Raw genomic sequence first — 20,821 nt, 5'->3', positions numbered from 1 at the left:
TTTTAGTTGTAGCTTGTGGGATCTAGTTCTGTGACCAGGGTGACCAGGGATTGAACCCAGGCCCCCTGCACTGGGAGCAGGGAGTCCCAAGTACTGGACCACCAGGGAAGTCCTGGGGGAAATTCCTTTTAAAGAATTACTCCAAGAAGAAGTTGGGCTTTCTTGTATTTACACAACACTGAAAGAGTTCCCAGAAAAGGAGAAAAAAAAAAAATCCATGAGAAGGTTGGGGATGAGGAATCAGGGCTAACATGTCCAGTTACATAAGCTGTTCACTGCACAAGAGTGCCTGGCTAAGGGTGTGTATGAAACAGAGGCGTGGAGCCAGAATCTAGCTTGCCTTCTCCTCATGAAACTGGGAACACAGTCTCTGCTTTTCATCCATTTGGAAAGAATGCTTTTTTCTATTTTGCTCTAAGGCACTCTTCGGGCCTGTGGTGGCTCTAGCTTTATACCTTTGTGATTGATCCAGTTTGTTCTTTTCTTTCAGTGTTGCTTCCCTGGTGGCTCAGATGGTAAAGAATCTGCCTGCAATGCGAGAGACCTGGGTTCGATCCCTGGGTTGGGAAGATCCTCTGGAGGAGGGCATGGCAACCCACTCCAGTATTCTTGCCTAGAGAATTCCATGGACAGGGGAGCCTGGTGGGTTACAGTCCATGGGATCGCAAAGAGTCGGACACAGCTGAGCGACTAAGCACCAGTACAGATGAACAGAACAGGGCAGAAGAGACAGAATGGAGCTCAGGGAAGGAAAACATACTTGAAAGTGACAAGGGAAGTGAAGGAAGGCAGGAACAAAGGAAAGTAGTGGAATAAGGGTAACATTTAGTAAATGCTGGTCATTTGTCAGGCACTGTTCCATGTGCTTTAGTTGTGCTGACTCAATGGGTCCTGGTTACACTCCTACATGACAAGGAGAACCAATGGAGGAGGAGGTGGCAGGCAGGCACGTGAGGTTAACCCATATGTGCATCTGCCCAGGACAGAAACTCCTGGCCAGGCTCCTTAGTCTATGAAAATGTTCAGAATCTGGAAGCTTTCTTTTGAGTCTGTGGTGGGAATGGCTTTTAGAGCCAAAAGGAAAAGAGTTTTTTAAAGGAGATAAGTCTGAGTTCTCAGGTGGGTGGCTGGCCCACCACCAGGGCTACATAATGCACTTCTATTTTTGATCAACAGCCGGTCCTTTGGCAGACAGAAGCAAAGGCCCCCTGACAGGTTACAAGTCCCAGCTTGTAACATGGTCCCAAAGTTCGACCATGAACTTTCCATATGGTTCATCTCAGACCAGGTTCTGACACACAAGCTTCTTCTCTATTTTCTTAAGAACCTGTGAGTGCATGCTAGGTTGCTGCAGTCATATCTGACTTTGCAACCCTATGGTCTATAGCCCACCAGGCTCCTCTGTCCATGGGATTCTTCAGGTAGGAATACTGGAGTGGGTTGTCATATCCTTCTCGAGGGGATCTTCCTGACCCAGGGATCAAACCCCCCATCTCCTGAGGCTCCTGCATTGCAGGCAGATTCTTTACCATGGAGCCACCTGGAAGAACCTGAAGTTCCATAAGATATTTACTGTTAAACAGTGACCTGAAAGCAGCTCCAGTGTCCACTCTTCCTGGTGGTCTTTAAAAGAAACCCTTCAAGGGTGTGCTAGGGAACCTCCTACACTGTTGGTGGAAATGTAAATCAGTACAAGCACTATGGAAAGCAGTATGGAGGTTCCTAAAAAAACTAAAAACAGAGTTTAACTTAAAATACAGCAATCCCACTCCTGGGCATACACCCAGAGAAACTGCAATTAGAACAGACACACGCACCCCAATGCTCACTGTAGCACTACTTAGAATAGCCAAGACCTAAGGCCTTAGGAAGCAACCTAACAACCATCAACAGATAAAGAAGATGTGGTATATATACAGTGGAATATTCAGTTCAGTTCAGCTCAGTCACTCACTTGTGTCTGACTCTTTGTGACCCCATGAATCACAGCATACCAGGCCTCCCTGTCCATCATCAACTCCTGGAGTTTACTCAAACTCATGTCCATTGAGTCGGTGATACCATCCAGCCATCTCATCCTCTGTTGTCCCCTGCTCCTCCTGCCCCCAATCCCTCCCAGCATCAGAGTCTTTTCCAATGAGTCAACTCTTCGCATGAGGTGGCCAAAGTATTGGAGTTTCAGCTTTAGCATCAGTCCTTCCAAAGAAATCCCAGGGCTGATCTCCTTCAGAATGGACTGGTTGGATCTCCTTGCAGTCCAAGGGACTCTCATGAGTCTTCTCCAACACCACAGTTCAAAAGCATCAATTCTTCGGCACTCAGCTTTCTTTACAATACAACTCTCTCATCCATACATGACCACAGAAAAAACCATAACCTTGACCTTTGTTGGCAAAGTAATGTCTCTGCTTTTGAATATGCCCTCTAGGTTGGTCATCACTTTCCTTCCAGGGAGTAAGCATCTTTTAATTTCATGGCTGCAATCACCATCTGCAGCGATTTGGGAGCCCCCAAAACTAAAGTCTGACACTGTTTCCACTGTTTCCCCATCTATTTCCCATGAACTGATGGGACCAGATACCATGATCTTTGTTTTCTGAATGTTGAGCTTTAAGCCAACTTTTCACTCTCCTCTTTCACTTTCATCAAGAGGCTCTTTAGTTCCTCTTCACTTTCTGCCATAAGGGTGGTGTCATCTGCATATCTGAGGTTATTGATATTTCTCCTGGCAATCTTGATTTCAGCTTGTGCTTCTTCCAGCCCAGCGTTTCTCATGATATACTCTGCATAGAAGTTAAATAAGCAGGTAACAATATACAGCCTTGACATATGCCTTTTTCTATTTGGAACCAGTCTGTTGTTCCATGTCCAGTTCTAACTGTTGTTTCCTGACCTGCATATAGGTTTCTCAAGAGGCAGGTCAGGTGGTCTGGTATTCCCATCTCGTAAAGAATTTTCCACAGTTTATTGTGAGCCACACAGTCAAAGGCTTTGGCATAGTCAATAAAGCAGAAATAGATGTTTTTCTGGAACTCTCTTGCATTTTCCATGATCCAGCGGATGTTGGCAATTTGATCTCTGGTTCCTCTGCCTTTTCTAAAACCAGCTTGAACATGTGGAAGTTCATGGTTCACGTATTGCTGAAGCCTGGCTTGGAGAATTTTGAGCATTACTTTACTAGCGTGTGAGATGAGTGCAATTATGTGGTAGTTTGAGCATTCTTTGACATTTCCTTTCTTTGGGATTGAAATGAAAACTGACCTTTTCAAGTCCTGTGGCCACTGCTGAGTTTTCCAAATTTGCTGGCATATTGAATGCAGCACTTTCACAGTGTCATCTTTCAGTATTTGAAATAGCTCAACCGGAATTCCATCACCTCCACTAGCTTTGTTCGTAGCGATGCTTTCTAAGGCCCACTTGACTTCACATTCCAGGATGTCTGGCTCTAGGTCAGTGATCACACCATCATGATTATCTGGGTCGTGAAGATCTTTTTTGTACAGTTCTTCTGTGTATTCTTGCCACCTCTTCTTAATATCTTCTGCTTCTGTTAGGTCCATACCATTTCTGTTCTTTATGGAGCCCATCTTTGCATGAAATGTTCCCTTGGTATCTCTAATTTTCTTGAAGAGATCTCTAGTCTTTCCCATTCTGTTGTTTTCCTCTATTTCTTTGCATTGATCACTGAGGAAGGCTTTCTTATCTCTCCTTGCTTGTCTTTGGAACTCTGCATTCAGATGCTTATATCTTTCTTTTTCTCCTTTGCTTTTCGCATCTCTTCTTTTCACAGCTATTTGTAAGGCCTCCCCAGACAGCCATTTTGCTTTTTTGCATTTCTTTTCCATGGGGATGGTCTTGATCCCTGTCTCCTGTACAGTGGAATATTACTGAGCCTTAAAAAAGAACCAAATAATGCCATTTGGGGCAACATGGGCAGATCTAGAGATTATCATACTAAGTGAAGTAAGTCAAAGACCAAAATTACTTATGTGTGGAATCTAAAAAAAAAATAGTACAAATGAAGTTATTTATAAAACAGAAATAGATGCACAGACATGGAAAACAAATTTGTGGCTACCAAAGGGGAAAGTGGGAAAAGGGATAAATTAGAAGTTTGGGATTATACACACTATTGTACATAAGATAGGTAACCAACAAGGGTCTACTGTATAGCACAGGGAATTCGATATCTTGTAATAACTTATAAGGGGAAAGAAATTGAAAAATTATATATATATATATATATATATAGATAGATAGAGAGCTGAATCACTGTGATGTACACCTGAAGCCAATACAGCATTATAATTCACCTATATTTCAATAAAAAAAATTGTAAATAGATACAATAAAATTTTCTAGGGCCCCCTCCCCCACCCAAAAAAAACCCTTCTGAAAAGAGGGTGAAAATAAACCTTGCTATCAGGTAGTCAGTAATCTTGCCTACTCTGGATTTGGGGCTACAAAGGTGATGAGGGGATGAGAATTGAGCAGAGACAAATAAATATACATTTACATATTTGATGTTAAAACAACCACACCTGTGACATGATGATGAATGCCCGCATCTAGCTATTCTGTAAGGAAGGTGTTTCAACTGACAGCCTGAGACAGCAAAACCACCCCTGAACATCTGTTTCCCCCATTTTGCCAAAGAGCATTCTTTTTTAATGCTTTTTTTTTTTTATAATTTGACCTGTTCCATTTTTCTGGCAGAGGGCCCTGGCAAGGCAAGCACTGGTTTTTCTGTCTGTATTCCAACTTCAGATGGGAAGAGGAAGGAGGCAGCAGGAGGGGGAAGGGAGAGGAAAAGACAGAGGGGAACTGAGGCAGATGCCGGGGAGAGGGCATACAGGGATCCAGACGTGGGGAGAAAGGAGAAAAGGGGAGGGAAGCCCAAGAGAGAGCCGAAGAGTCCCAGAAGGCCACTTTAATGTGCCCACCCCGGGGGGGAGGGGGGACGGCACGACTGATTTGAAAAAAACCCAAACCGACAGGACATAGTCCAGAAAGATCATCCAGTACAAATGTGACCCAGAAACCTGTAATCACAGCATTCTCGAACAGATCAAACTGGTTATTTAACACTCTTTAGACTCAGAAAGTCTTTAACAATTGATGAAATATCATCATTTCTAAGTGGTTTGTGTTTAACATTCAGGAATAATTGGACACAGTCTTAAAACATCTTTTTGGCGAGGAAAATGCCCTTTCCATTCTGTGTGTGTGTGTGTGTGTGAATTTTATCCGGCTATTCTATACCTTTTTTGCCCTTTTAGCCTAGATAGACAACCATTTGGGCTTCCCAGGTGGCGCTACTGGTAAAGAACTTGTCTGCCAATGCAGGAGACATTAAGAAACTCTGGTTTGATCCCTGGGTCAGGAAGATCTTCTGGAGGAGGGCATGGCAACCCACTTCACTATTCTTGCCTGGAGAATCCCATGGACAGAGGAGCCTGCCAGGTTACAGTCCATGGGGTCACACAGAGTCAGACACGACTGGAGCGACTTAGCACAGCACAGATAACCACCAGAAGTGATTCTCATTTTCTCCTGCCTTACTCCATTCTCTCTCCCAAGGAAAACATCCTGAAATAAGACCTCGCCTCCTGCGCAGTGAGCAGTGTCACTTCGCCGACAAACACCAGGGGAACTGGGATGAGTTTTACACCCAGGCCGGGGTCCACCTGCCCTCAGTTACGCTTTCAGACATTCCCCTCCAGGCTGCCCCTGCCCTGCCCCGAACTGCGCTGCGGCCAAGGTCTGGTTTCTTTAGAAATGGCGGAGGCACCATCCGGGAACCGCAAGATCTTTCCCGTCCCAGAAGCTCCACGGGGCTGAAACACGGATAGGAGAGAGGGAACTGGATGATGGAAGCTAGGAAGAGTTTTTCTGATTGCCGTTTCAGATCCCATTATGGAAAATTACTTTGGAATATATTAACCATTATTTGTTGGTCTAAAGAAAAAAAAATGTGTATGTATATATATATACACACACACACACACACACACACACACACACACACACATACATATGGCTTTGCGCACCTACTATTCATTCATTTATTCAACAAGAACGTATTGGACAGGCATCTACTGTGCAGTCAGGCCCTGTGGTAGTTACTTTTGCATCATTTATAGCAACCAAATCCTCCTGCATGCATGCTCCGTTGTGTCTGATTCTGCGATGCTGTGAACTATAGCCCGCCAGGCCCCTTCTGTCCATGGAACTTTCCAGGCAAGAATACTGGAGTGGGTTGCCACTGCCCTCTTCAATCCCCCTGGGAGGAGGGCAACTTCTATATTCTCCTCTCCAAGAAACAGAGACTTGCTTCTGGAGCCAGAGATTCAATTTCGAGTGGAAGTTTTCCCTCTAACTAGCTGTGTGGCAGTTGGGCAGATATTAATCCCTCTGAGCCTCTGTTTCCTCCTCCATGAGGTGAAGATAATTCCTTCTGCCTCACTGAGTCCTTCTGCATTTGAAAGGAGCTGATAAACTCAAGGAGATCAATCATGCAAGAGGCTGAGTGCCCAGATTTAGGAAACTGTAACAATGGAGAGCCACTCTGTGATTGTTTTGCTGGAGCCAGGAGGCCAGACCGCGCCTTGCGGTAGGGTGAGGTTTCCTGTGAAGAGAATTGAATTTTCCACAGTCAATCATCCTGAGAAAAGTTAAACTGGAGTGAAAACTCCCTCCCTCTCAGAAGCCACGCCCGGGGGAGGAGGAAGGCAGGACAGATGGGCTTCGCAGGGTGCAGAGATCTGGGGGCAGATCCAGGGGTGGCGTGAACGGTCCTGGCTGTTTAAAGACCAGCTCAGAGCCGGGCATGTGGCCAACCTGATCCCAGCCCCTAGGTGAGTGGGGGCTTGTGTAGTGACTAGAAAGCCCTGTGCCAACTCTGCAGCATTTGGAGAGGGGTGCCCTCAGCTCTTTGGCCAGCCCAGGGCAGGCCACTGGGAAACCAGTTAGGCTCCGGGCAGGAGAACGCCAAGCCCTGGGTTCTGTCCTGTGTAGAGGCAGCAGCAGCGATGGCTGTGTCGTGGGATCACTGGTTTCTGGAAAAAGAGGTTGTGAGCAGTTACCAAGGTGTCCACTGGCCTCAATAAGCTGTATCTGGATTCCAGCTCCCTTGGCAAAAGACTAGAACAATCAGAACTGACTCTGTGGATGTGAACAAGCATCCCTGAGAATTCCTGGGCTTAAAATTAGAGGGTAGCCTTAGAAAAAGACTTGATTTGTTAGTAATGTGTGCTTAGCCGCTCAGTCATGTCCAACTCTTTGCAACCCTTTGGACTATAGCCTGCCAGGCTCTTCTGTCCATGAGATTCTCCAGGCAAGAAGAATGGAGTGGGTAGCCATTCCCTTCTCCAGGGGATCTTCCCAACCCAGGGATTGAACCCAGGTCTCCTGCACTACATGCAGGAGCCATCAGGGAAGCCCAATTTGTTAGTAATATGCACAGGAAAATCCTTGGAAATTGTTATTGGGCTATCAATGTGGGTGGCATGATTAAAACTCCAAGCTGGGAAGCTGGGTAAACTGTTTACACCCCTACATGTCCTAGCACAGGGTAAGTGAATAATAATAAAAGTCTGGGCCTTTCTCCTTATTTCTCCCCACATGATGAGAGGGAAGAAACTTTGGTTGCAGGAACACATCTGCAACCTCTTGCTGCATCCTCTTAACACAGGGTGCAGAAGAGGAGATGAGTGGCCATATTATTTAATTTATATGTCAAAAACCAGGTCTTTCAGAAGGTTTGACCATGCCTATAGGGATCAGGGCATTCACCCAGGGACATGAAACATAGTAAACATTTAATGATGGTTATGACATTCAGAAGACTCTTGAGTCCCTTGGACTGCAAAGGAGATCAAACCAATCAATATTAAAGGAAATCAACCCTGAATATTCATCAGAAGAACTGATTCTCAAGCTGAAGCGCTAATACTTTGGCCACCTGATGCAAAGAGGCAACTCATTGGAAAAGACCCTGATTCTGGGAAAGACTGAGGGCAGGAGGAGAAGGGGGTGACAGAGGATGAGATGGTTGGATGGCATCACTGACTTGATGGACATGAGTTTGATCAAGCTCCGGGAGATAGTGAAGGACAGGGAAGCCTTGTACGGTGCAGTCCCTGGGTTCACAAATAGTTAGACATGACTGAGTGACTGAACAACAATGATGACCTTCAAGTGTTCCTTCTAAAACCCATTTGCTCCTCACCACTATGGTCTGAGGCTGGTACTATTATTAGCCCCCATCATATCAGAGAGAGGAAGTGGGTGGTATACTCTAAAAAAGTGGTATACCACAGGAAATGGGTGGTATACTCTAAAAAAAGCGGTATACCACAGGAAACGGGTGGTATACTCTAAAATAAGCGGTTGAAGGGCCTGCTGATGAGAGTGTGATGGGCAGGGAGAAGGGAAAACAGACGATGGAGGAGCAGCCTGGGGCGAGCCAGATGGGGCATGGCTGCCACCCCTCATTCAGAAGGGGAGGTTCCAGAACCCAGAAGGATCCGACGTTGCAGGAGAGCAAGCAGTGGCCTAGACTGATCCAGCCATGTCATCCTACAGCCCCACGGGAAGGGACTAAGTACCTTGACATCCCTTGGTTTCCACCCTCCCACATTCTGGTGGTACCTTTCACTGGCCAAAAAAGCCAGGGGTGTCCATCCAGAAAGGTAAGGTTTCCAGGGCACTGAGCAGGGTGGTGAAGGATGGTAAGTGGGTCTTGAAGAGCATCAGAAGAGAGCTGACACATGAGTTTATAGATTAGGAAACAGAGATATAGATGACATAACCTGCCCAATGTCACAGAGCAAATAAGAGGTGGGATCAAACTGAAGTCCACACAGTATGACTCTGAATCCATGCTCTCAACCACTAAGACATGCATCCTAGAACTGACTGAAAAGACTACTGGTTATCCAGAACCTTTTCCCCCCTGTATCCGACTTAGTCATCCTTCCAGTAAAAGACTCCACTTACTCCCACCCAGATTTTCCAGCCTTCTTGGAGCAAGGTATGGCATCTGACTAGAGTTCAGGCCAAAGGAATGCAAATGAAACAATGTGAGCAGCCTTTAGATTACACCCTCCACTTTTCTTCTCTCTTTCCTATAGACGGGGATGTGGGATGTGATGGTGTGATCTGAAGCAGCCACCTTAGCCCACGGCAGGGAAACTCCATTTGAGGTTATCAGAAGAGCTTATGCTGCAAGTGAAAGACAATTTAATTTGTTTCTTGTTTCACTCACTGTTATTACCGAACCAGTAACTTAAACAATACAAAGACCAGGATGTAGCTCAGTCACTGTGGTTAAAGCAGTAGGAGTCGTGACCGGTAGAGATGGTTAGTGATCACCAATGCAAGTGCGCTCCTCTTCTTTCTGGCTGTTACTAGACTACGTTTCCCAGCCTCTCTCCATCTGCGTGAGGCTATGGGACTAGCTCCCACCTCTGGAATTGGAAGGAAGGTGAGTGTGTTACCCCCAGGCTGAGACAACCATCAGTGAGTGTACCTTTGTCCCGCTCACCTTATTCACTCACCTGCCAAAGGTATGCAAAGCATCCAGTGAAGGAATCTGATGCTCTAGAGTAGGATGGATGAAAACAGGAAAGGTGCCTGGGGCTTTCCATGATCACATGGATCAGAGCCCTCTGACAACTCAACACTTGACTACAATACAAGCAACAAACACCACCTCTATGGTGTTAAGTCACTGACATTTGAGCTTGTTTGTTACAGCAGCAGTTTGTCTGTCTATTCTGACTATTTTCATACTTCCCAGTTGCTGCACTCTGACAGACGTAAGTACTATTATCAAGTCGTGCGGTCTTAGCCCCTGTTTTAGGAGGGCAAGGGGGTGGGCTGGCAAACATTTACTGTTTTAAAGAAGTTACACACTGTTATTAATTATTGTGATAAAGCCCCTACATCTTGCTTGAATAAGGAGGCAAGAATAGTACAAGAAAACCCTTTCTCATGGTACACTGGCCCTGGGGGCACTGGCCCTGGTCTCTCAAGAATGCTATTCCCATGAACATTCCTTTGGGGACTCAGGAAAGTTCACAGAGTCTGAGCAAAAAAGAGCATCAACTGAACACACTGAGGCATTTCAGAGGGTCAAGAAACCCCAAAGGGCAGCAAATTATGGAAAGTTAAGGAAACAGCGACCCATCCATGTCCATGTCCTTTTCAGTGGTGAAGGAGTGGACTCTCTTCCATTCTTCCTAACGTCCAGATTTTCTAAAGTAAGCATGTGCTACTTTTATATTAAAAAGTGGTTTTAAAATTTCCATTTTTAAGAAACAAAATAAACCGATTAAGCCTAAGGAATGAATAGACGAGAGAGATACAGGTCAAAGGATACAAGTGCCCCAAGGCATTGGTATGACAAAGAGACAGTTCAGTCTTAGGAATATACAACTATGAAAAGACAAAGCATCTCAAAGGTGACCCTCATTCACTCGTTCAATAAGCATTTCCAGTACCAGGTACCGGGCTGGCTGCTAGATCTGCAAAGAAGAATGAAGTGGCCACAACCTCATACAGTAGCTGACAACCTTGGCTACACACCAGAATCACTTGGGATTCAGTTTTTAAAACATACAGTGATAAAATACAGATGCTTAGGTCCACACTCCAGGGATTCTAATGTAATTGGTCAGGGTTACGACTTGGTCGTACGACTTTTAATAGCTCCCCTGATTCTAATGAGCAGGGTAGAGAATCCCTAGGAGCACGTGACACATGAACTGAGTGTTGAAGGAAGGGTAGGAGCCAGCCAGGAGAGGAAGAGAGAAGGGGCGGTATTTTGCAGCCAGAGGTGCATTTAGACTGTCCAGTCCTTCAATATAAACAGAAGGTTATGGTGAGTGGGGATGATGCAAATGATGGGCGTTACCCCATGGCTAACCGAATGTCTATCTTCCAGGTAGTAGGAAGTTGATGAAGGTTACTAGACAGGGGCAGACATGATCATACCTGGCTTCATTCCAACTCTCCATGCATTTTCTCTTACCCTCTCCAATGGCCATCATCTCTACCTACACATGGGGCTATAGAAGGGCTATGGAAGGACGATGCGGATTTTGCCTCTAGAAAATGGTACCATCACAGGAGACAGGGCATATTTCTGGACTCTCCATCAGAAGACACCTACAACACAGCATTCATCTCGAGTTAGACTCCTATTTTCACTGCCTTTTCAAAAATTCCTTTTTGTTTTGTAGGGGGAAACAAAAGTTTATTTTACTCAGAGGCCCGAGAAACAGGAAGTGTGACATACTTCTTGGGGGCACGAGAGATGCCTCAGGGTGGTCAGAGGGCAGAAAGTAGGAGTGCAGAGGAACACAAACCCCCTTTTGGTTACTTAAATTCATTACGTGATCTTGCTTCAACACTGAGAATAAATGCCCCAAAGCGCTAGTCATAGCTTATTTGGAGACTGATATGAAAATTTGGAGTTGAAGCAGACTACCTGTGATGCGTGAACCTATCGCATCACGAGAAAGTAGTGGCACTGTTACTGAAGACCCTCGACGGAACACCATTCCACATGCAGCTCCAAAACAAATCACTAGATAATTCAAATGACCCGATCACCATTTCTGAGCATCTGTTTGAAGAATAAGCAAATTACAGAGGAATTTCTAGAAATAAAAATGGTTTCAGTTAATAGGTTGGGACAATTGGTGAGAGCTAGTCCATACTTCATGCATTGGAAATGTGTCTTTTAACTGAATAATAATAATAATAATGAATTAACAGCCATAAGCACTTCCTGAATATCTGCACATACAACATGTGGGGTTAGGACTTTACACACACCATTGACCACAGTCATGCAAGGTCTGCAATTAGGTTGAGAGATAATCGAGGCTCAGAGCAGTTTTGTCATCTGCCCAAGGTCACAGGTAAGCGCAGTGATAGAATTCAAACTAAGTCTTCATGGCCTCCCTCCCTCCTTCTCCGGGTCCCTAAGATCCTGGCCAAGGGGTGAATCTGTGCTCTTTCGTGCTTCAGAAAGAATGGCTGCTTGACAAGCTCATCAACTGCTGTAGGGTAATCTTTCCTGCTGTGTGTCTAAGGAAAGCACCGAAAAGTATCACGATTCTTTCAAGGGAAAAAATGCCAGCTCCCTCTTTGACCTGAATAGCATGGAAACAACACAGTCTCAGCCAATGAGCTGCTCTGTCAGGAAGTGGAAATCCCTCTGGAGACACCATGCACCCAAGCAGTATGGCACCCAGTGTAAATAATAAACACCCAAGAGCCACATGCCTCCTTTGGCTTAAGATTTCAGGAGGCTGGAACTGGGTGATGCCTTAGGGGCTGCTTGGCACAACCCCTGCTTTTCAAAGATGAGAAAACAGACTGGTTAACAGATCTACTAAAGCAGGCAAGGGCTTCCCAGGTGGCTCAGTGGTAAAGAATCTCTCCATCAACACAGGAGACGCAGAAGACAAGGGTTCAATCCCTGGGTCGGGAAGATCTCCTGGAGTAGAAAATAGCACCTAACTCCAGTATTCTTGCCTGGAGAATTCCATGGACAGCTGAGCCTGGCTGGCTGCAGTCCATGGGATTGCAAGAGTCGGACACGACTGAGCACAAGCCTATACTAAGGAAGGCATAGCAGCCAGAAACTTGGTCTCAAACTCTGACTGTATTTTATCTTATTTTGTATTCTCAATCATCTTGCATCCCAGAGCCCAGGAGGGAACCCCAGGATTCCTATAACACTCTCACCTCCTCATGAAAAACTGGGTTTTCCCCACAGAGGAGCTGAAGGGGAAAAAAATGCTGTTTTCTGAATTTCTACTGCTGATTTGAAGGGCTCCCCCTACTGATCAGCTGGACCGTCCAGTCTGTTAGTCCCAAAGGGAGAGATGGAAACAAAAGAGGATCAATCACCTGGGCCTTTCAGGTACATAAATCGTTCTGTGAATGCAAACAATTAGGTGTTTATACAGGTGGTTTCTCGGAGCAAGGAATGCTCATTCTGCCATGGCTGACACTTATCTATAATTTAAGAGAACCAAACACCTTCTGTCCCATGTAAAGCACCAATGTTGGTGTCATTCACACACAATTAAACACGTGTAGAGCAGATCACCAGGAATCTGCCCTCTTCAGAAACTGCTTCATGCAAAGCTATGGTTTAGATGTCATTTCCATTTCATAAAACGGCTCACCACAGTGTCCCTTCAGAAGCTAGTTTTATTCATGCATTTAATTTGTGATTCCTTTCCCAGAGATGTGATTGCCTCAGAACTTGTCAGAAACACATTTTCTGAATAAAACAAGGTCCTCTTCCCTGCCTCAGAACGCCTCTCTTGATCCAGACCTATTTTGGGTGCCTGGCTCTTAGAAATGGATGAAAGTCCTTGCTGCAATGGAATTTAATTAACTTCAGCCAGTGTGGGTCTTGCCGAGGACACACAGATCAGGAGGAAAGGATGATCAGACAAATGGTACCCAAGGCTCAGAGCCTCACTGTGGATAAACATTTTTAAACAGCTGTCATTTCATGGAAGGAAGGCGAGATGTTCAAGCTGGTGATAAAAGAACAGCAGGGACAGACTTGACAGCCCATATTGTTAGCGGCTTAAGGAAACCGAGAATGAGAAAGAAAACCAAAACCAAAAATCAACCACTAAGCTACCAAACGAGACTGGGTGGCAGGAATACTCGGAGATATCCCAACAACGCAAATGTCCTTCTCTTCGTGGGAGGAAGTCTGTCTCTGACAAGTGTGTCCTGGCTCACCCACCACAAATCTACACTTAGAATGACAGGCGGAAGAGGATGAAATGCCCTATTCCCAGACACCTGGAGGAAATACAGACGTCAAGGGCGATCGCAGCTCCCAGGTCTTGAAATTTAATTACCTGAACGTTTTTGGCCCTGGACTTCATTAAATTCAGGTTAGGGAGTAGCCACACGATGTCCTTCTTGTGGCATTTACCGGCTAGCTGCATCTTTCCAGGCAGGATGAGACCGCCTGCTTGCAGGGGCCCGCAGATCAGGAAGTTTGCTGTGGCGCGCTCCTGGGAGCGTCACCAAAGACCAGGACACACACACACACACACACACACACACACACACACACACACACCGCACAGCCGACTCTCACCCCTGCCACCTCCAAAGCTCACGCTTCAGGAAAAGACCAGTTCTCACCGCAAAAGGAACGTGCAGCAGGGCGAGAGTCCCCCGGCCAGCCCTTTCTCTCCGCCCCTCGGGCTAAAGGCAAAAGGGGCAGACTTACCGAACTCCTCCGGGCTGTAGGGCGTGGGAGAGGCTTCCACAAACTCGTTGTCTGGAGGAAGAAGAAAAGCAGAAAACAAAAATAGAATCTTAACCTTCCAGGGCTAATCGATTAAAAATCAGTTACCGCCCAGGTCCCTTAGAAAAGCGCGCGTTTCTCTCTCCCAGAGACGGAAATCCGTGAACCCAGGGCCTCACGGGGTTCCAGATGCAAGATCCACTGGGGGGAAGAAATCGTTAAAGAAACTTGGCGGGGAGCAGTTCGGCCCAGGAACCAAGCGTCTTCTGGGCGCAGGCAGGTGCGCGCCAACTTTCCGTAGGTGCGAGCCCATGGATCCCCCGGCCGGGCGCGCCAGGCAGCGACCTCCCCCTCTTCCCTCAGCCCGCGGGGCGCATCGCGGCGTCCCCCGGGTCTAGTGTCGACGCCCCAGCGCCCAGGAGCCCCAAAGTTTCCTAGCGGGTCTGGGAGGCCCGAGAGCGCGCAACGGCGGCGGCGGCGAGCTCCCTGAGCCCACCCGAAGGAGCGCCCGTGCGCATCCCCGCTATCCGTTGCTAGGCGACCGCGGCCTTCACGCTCGCCAGCGGCGCGCGCGCTGCCTCCCGACTCCTGGTGGGAGGGCATCTTCCCCATCTCCCCTTTCTCTGACCATTTATGACAAACGAGCGTGTAACCAGTTGTAAAACGATTTCTGCATTTTTGTATTATGTCTGTCCTGTTCCGATGCTTGGGAAATCGTGTTTTGTTTTTTTTTTTTTTTTTTTTGCTTTGCTTCTCCTGGGAAAAAGCAGGAGTTTCAGAGCTTGAATATTCCCTGCAGCAAGGAAGGGTTTCCAACACCCTCAACCCTCTCCTTTGAACCTGAAATCTGACTTCACTCCAAGCAATATTTCTTCCTCTTAAGAGACTAGCAGGGAAGATAATATGCCTTCATTTCACAGGTAGGGAAACTGAGGCTCAGAAGTTAAATAACTTATGTACGACTGCGCATCGTTGTGAGTGTGTGTGTGTGTGTGTGTGTGCGCGCGCGCGCACACGTGTCAGGAGAGAGCAGAGCCATATTCCTTCTAATATAAAAAGAGTTGCGCAGTTTCACTTACAGAATGTAGAAACAAAAGTTTGGGTCTGAAAATTTGAGTTGTAGGTCCTAAAGAAATTGATGTCAGCTTGCGGGAGTCTCCCTCCCCAGGTCAGTGGTCTGAATAACTTGTACAGATGCATTATGTGTTTCTACCAGGACTGACTGATGCCTCACTCAGGAGGGCCCTGGGCTATGGGAAAATGCTCTAGAGATGCTGGGAGGAGGCAGAGGAAGGAAGGCGCAGACATAGAAAACGGCTGTCTCTTCTCCATCCCCGGCCTTGGACACTGATAGTTGGAGAGTTAACAGTCTGGGCAACATCCGGACCTTCTGTAGTCTCAGACTGATCAGATCCCCAGCTGCAGCAGCCCGAGGGCCCGTGGACCAGTGCTGAGGTGATCTCATTCTGTAAACCTCAGTCATCTCTGAGTGTTCTACTGTCAGTCTACAATTTACCGTGGAGGACAGAAAGAAGGCACCCTGGCCCGAGTGCCCACGGAGGAATGGCCGGGGACCAAGCTGAGACTGTCCTCCTTCCGCACCAGGGTAACCGTTCTTCTTCTTCTTCCTTTTCTGTTGGCTGCCCTGAGAGTGGCTTGAGGGATATCTCAGTTCCCTGACCAAGGACTGAACCAGGCCACAGCAGTGAAAGCCCAGAATCCTAACCACTAGGCCAAGGAACACCCCAAAGCAACCATTCTTGAACTGCCCAGCCTCTCTCTCTATCCTCTTCTGTTTTCCCCACTCCTGACAATCTGAGCTCTGAAATCCAAAAAGTGAATGTGCTTGGGTGAATCTTTGCACATATCAAGACATCCCCTCCCATCTCCTGAAAACCTCCATTTGTTTTCAGGAATTCATGGGCTTCCCTGATGGCTCAGTTGATAAAGAATCCACCTGCAATGCAGGAGACCCCGGTTCGATTCCTGCGTTAGGAAGATCCCCTGGAGAAGGGATAGGCTACCCACCCCAGTTTTCTTGGACTTCCCTTGTAGCTCAGCTGGTGAAGAATCCACCTGCAATGTGGGAGACCTGGGTTCGATTCCTGGGTTGGGAAGATCCCCTGGAGAAGGGAACGGCTACCCACTCAAGTATTCTGGCCTGGAGAATTCCATGAACTGGATCCCAAAGAGCTGGACACGACTGAGCAACTTTCACTTTCACTTTCATTCATGGTTTGTCAAATTTTCTTTCAACTCCTCACTCTGATGGAAACCTGGCTGTCCTTGAAAATAACAGAGCACATTGTCTACAACCCTTACTCACTGCAGCCGTCTACAGACCTCTGTGTTATTCTACCTCATTTCTTGAAGGTGTTGGCATCTGGATCACTGTCACTTTCCCCAATACCATTCCCATGATAATTTTTATTTCCAAATCTACCAGTGGATTCTTCTCGTACTCTGGTCTCTCAGCTCTTCAACATCCTCTCCCTTCCTGCACCTCCAGCTATCTCAGCTTCCTGCCCTTCTAGTAACACCATCTGTAATCTCAACACCAAGCATTCCACTCTCCTATCACCACCACCCAGCCTTCCAAGCTTTCCAGCTTATTCTTCCTGTTATCCTCACCCAATGTCTCCTTGACCCCAACCGCTCCTGTAATTTGCTGATCCTGTGATCTTTTCTGTGTTACTCTCCCTCCTGACATTCCTTTCTCTTTTAACCGCCCTAGTTTCTAGGTTTACTCATTTCTCTTATATACCCCTTCAAATCCACCTCTCTCTCTGTCTACTAAGTCTTTGGGAAAACCATAACCCTGATAAAGTCTATTTCTTCATCTTCTCTCTGCCGGCACCCAGTGATACATGATCAGAGAAGCACAGCATCATGCCGACTGGTCTTATTTTCAGTGTGTGACCACTAGCCTCAAGTGGACATTGGTGCAGCCCAGCAATCACTCTGTTTGCCTGGTTTACTTACTCTCCTGCTCTCTAGTTACTATGGATGAACCATCCATTTTCCAGCTGAGACCAACTCCTCCGCTGTGTATCAGATCCTCTGTGCCCTCTCACATGGATTTCTCCCCACCTCTCTTCTCTAAGTTGATGTTCTCCTCTGTTCTGGATCATTCCCATCACTATACAAATGTGCTATTATGTTTCTATCTTTAAAAAATCTTTTCCAATTCTACTTCTCTCTTCCAATTACCGATCTCAAGTTTCAGTGACAGTTTACCACAAAATTCATCAAAGAATTGTTTACACTCATTGTTTCCACCGTCTCCCTTTAATCTTAAAGGCAAACAGGCTTATAGCTCATCACTCTTCCAGAGTAGCTCTTGTCAAGGTCAAGACTGACCTTGGCACTGCCAAATTCCAATGGTCAGTTCTTGATCTGAGTAGGAGCCTTTGGCTCCCTGATGCCATGAGGAGGTGAGCTCAGATGGCCTGTTTGCAGGACTGCTGCTGCCGCTAAGTCACTTCAGTCGTGTCAGACTCTGTGCCACCCCATAGACGGCAGCCCACCAGGCTCCCCTGTCGCTTCCAATTCCCCATCGGATCAGGAGGCAACTAGCCTTTGCATTCCAAGAGGGACAGTCTACAGAGGGCTTTGGTATGAGCGCCAAGGTCTGGTTAGGGATCAACCAGACCTTGGCTCTAATACCAGATTCACTATTAACTAGTAGTTTAATTTCTGCTAACCTTAGTTTTCTATAAAAATGGAGATAATAATTATACCTAACTCATAAGGTTGTAGCAAGAATGCAATAAACTACAGCATTTAGAGCCTGTAGAATAGAGACTGTCACACTGTGAAAATCAAGTACATGTTAGTTATTATTAGATGGTATGCTCTTTCACAGCTGAGGAAAATGAGGCTCTTTTCTCTTCTTTAATGACTTCGAGTTACTGAAAGGAATCACTAACCACAGATTATGCTTCCATTTAAAAGCAATGTACATGGTCCCACCTCTTAGTTTGCTTTCTAAGAGTTTCCTTGAAAGTTAGTTATGTGGAATTAGGATCAGGCATTCCCCATAGGAAGAGCATTACAAATATTCTACCAGGTGATTAGGTTCTGGAGCCTGCCAGATTGTTCTAACTCACAATGGACTCCCTTTCAATTTGTTCCCTATAAATGGATGACTCATAAGCTAAGAATTTTTCTTACAGCCCTTCAGTTATTTAAATTTCCTAATCAGCTGAAAGTTAATGAAAAAATATTTTTCTTGTTTTAATATTTGTTGTTGACAATTTTTCTAAAATATATGATTCCAATTTTCTATCTTAGGAAGCAAAGCAGAGAAAACAATAACATTTCCTGTTAGTCAAACAATACTTATGGGGAAGTACCATGCTTCTCTGGTGGTTCAAATGGTAAAGAATCTGCCTGCAGTGCAGGAGACCTTGATTCCATCCCTGGGTCAGGAAGATCCCCCGGTGAAGGGAATGGTAACCCACTCCAGTATTCTTGCCTGGAGAATACCCATGGACAGAGGAGCCTGGCAGGCTATCGTCTGTGGGGTTGCAAAGAGTCAGATACAACTGAGCAACTAAGCATACACACCATGCTTTCAGGATGGTAGGCAATGCATCTGCGAGGCAAGGCAGATACAATAGTGGTCAGAACGGGTTCCTGTCCTCATGTTGCTCACCTTCCAATAGGTTCAGAAGACCTTCCTAACCTTAGGCAATAACCAAACTGGATGCTTATAGACCTCTTATAAAGAAATGGTTCTGCAAATAAGTTAATCAGTACCATTTTTCTAGATTCATATATATGCATTAATATGCAATATTTGATTTTCTGACTTACTTTACTCCACATGACAGGTACTATTATATTTACAGGACAGAAATAAAGATGCAGATGTTGAGCACGATCATGTGGACATAGCGGGGGAAGGGGAGGATGGGGCAGACTGGGAGAATAGCATTGACATATACACTATCATGTGTAAATAGACAGCTAGTGGGAAGCTGCTGTATAGCACAGGGAGCTCAGATCGGTGCTCTGTGATGACCTAGAGGGGTGGGATGGAGGGAAGAGGCTCAAGAGGGAGGGGATATATGTATACATAATAGCTGAGTCACTTTGTTGTACAGCAGAAACTAACACAACATTATAAAGCAATTATGTGAAGTGAGGGTGCAAGTCTCTCAGTTATGTCTGACTCTTTGCAACCGCATGGGCTATAGAGTCCATGGAATTGCCCAGGCCAGAAAACTGGAGTGGGTAGCCATTCCCTTTTCCAGGGAATCTTCCCAATTTGGGGATCAAACCCAGGTCTCCCACATTGCAGGTGGATTATTTACCAGCTGAGCCACAAGGGAAGCCCAAAGCAATTATACTCCAATATAAAAAGAAATTGTTCTGCTGGGAAGTTATAAAAGAGAGTACACAATATTATAGGTTGGAATCTCAGTTCTGTCAAATTATTAGGGGAGAAATCACAGGGTTGTTACTAGATCTCCCAGAGCTTCAGTTTCCTGACGATAAAACTTAATACCGTATTGCTGGGAGAAGCTGAGCAGGTTAAGTGTGACCAAGCACAGTGCTGGACACTGTGGACGCTAAGGAAGAAATGTTCCTTTCTCTCCCACACAGAAGGCTTGGGCATGCTGGAGTCCTTTTTTTTGACTCTCCTAGTGGGGCTTCCCTTGTAGTTCAGTCGATAAAGAATCTGCTTGCAAGGCAGGAGACCCAGCTTCGATTCCTGGGTCGGGATTATCCCCTGGAGAAGAAATTGGCAACCCACTCCAATATTCTTGCCTAGGAAACACCATGGACAGAGGATCCTGGCGGGCTACAGACCATGGGGTCTCAAGAGTCAGACACAACTTAGCAACTCAACCACCACAGAAGGAGAGTGGGCTTCCTGCTGCTATGGCCTCTAAAGACAGGGAAGCAATCTCTGATCTTATTTCTAGGGCAGCATTTATTAGAAAGTGGGACATGTGGAGAGAAAGCAGCAAGAAGGAAATATTTCTGGGGCTCAGGGTGAATTATTTCTGGGACTCAGGTTTTCCATAGAAACATAGTACAACAGGGGGCTGATGGCTCATCTCCACTCTTACTATTACCTGCTACATGATTTGAGCAGACTTTTGGGAGCTAACCTGGGAACCCAACTTCTAGCTTTACTATTTCTTCGTATATATAAAGTTAGTAATATATTATTCATTAATATTAATAATTTTATATAATACATCAAACTTTAAATGTTTTAAATTAATTTTATTATATAAGCAAATAATATATATTCAAGGGGAAAGAAAAAGACATTTAGTCTCCATGGGTATAAACTGCGAAAATGGAAGTCCTCCTTTCTCAGTTTCCATCCACAAACTGAAATAACATCCACAGATTCTTGCGTGCTCGAGATTGCTTTTTAGGCACATTCAAACATGTTTATGAATTATTGAAACAAGTTAGGTATCCTATGATAGCTTCTGAATGAAAGACACTGCATTTCTAAATGAGATCTTGGTCCAACCCCAATCATAAACTGAGGTA

At 45.8% G+C, this 20,821-nt stretch overlaps 1 protein-coding gene across 3 annotated transcripts in view; it reads right to left on the bottom strand.

Annotated features, from left to right (window-relative positions):
• Window positions 1-20,821, bottom strand: part of AMOTL1 (angiomotin like 1) — a 199,079-nt gene that overhangs the window by 139,078 nt on the left and 39,180 nt on the right. For 2 of the 3 annotated variants that reach the window (XM_045163005.1, XM_045163006.1), the window contains exons 1-2: window positions 14,482-14,929; window positions 14,285-14,335 (exon numbers count right to left, since the gene is read on the bottom strand). In XM_045163005.1, the coding sequence (XP_045018940.1) occupies window positions 14,285-14,335; window positions 14,482-14,914 (484 nt within the window). In that variant the 5' untranslated portion in view covers window positions 14,915-14,929. Of the gene's footprint in view, window positions 1-14,284; window positions 14,336-14,481; window positions 14,930-20,821 lie in introns of those variants that run through there. The other variant, XM_045163007.1, reaches the window with a different exon arrangement.

Source organism: Bubalus bubalis, chromosome 16 (genome assembly GCF_019923935.1).
Source record: "Bubalus bubalis isolate 160015118507 breed Murrah chromosome 16, NDDB_SH_1, whole genome shotgun sequence".
Taxonomy (NCBI): Eukaryota; Metazoa; Chordata; class Mammalia; order Artiodactyla; family Bovidae; genus Bubalus; species Bubalus bubalis.
This window is presented reverse-complemented; position numbering and strand designations above follow the sequence as displayed.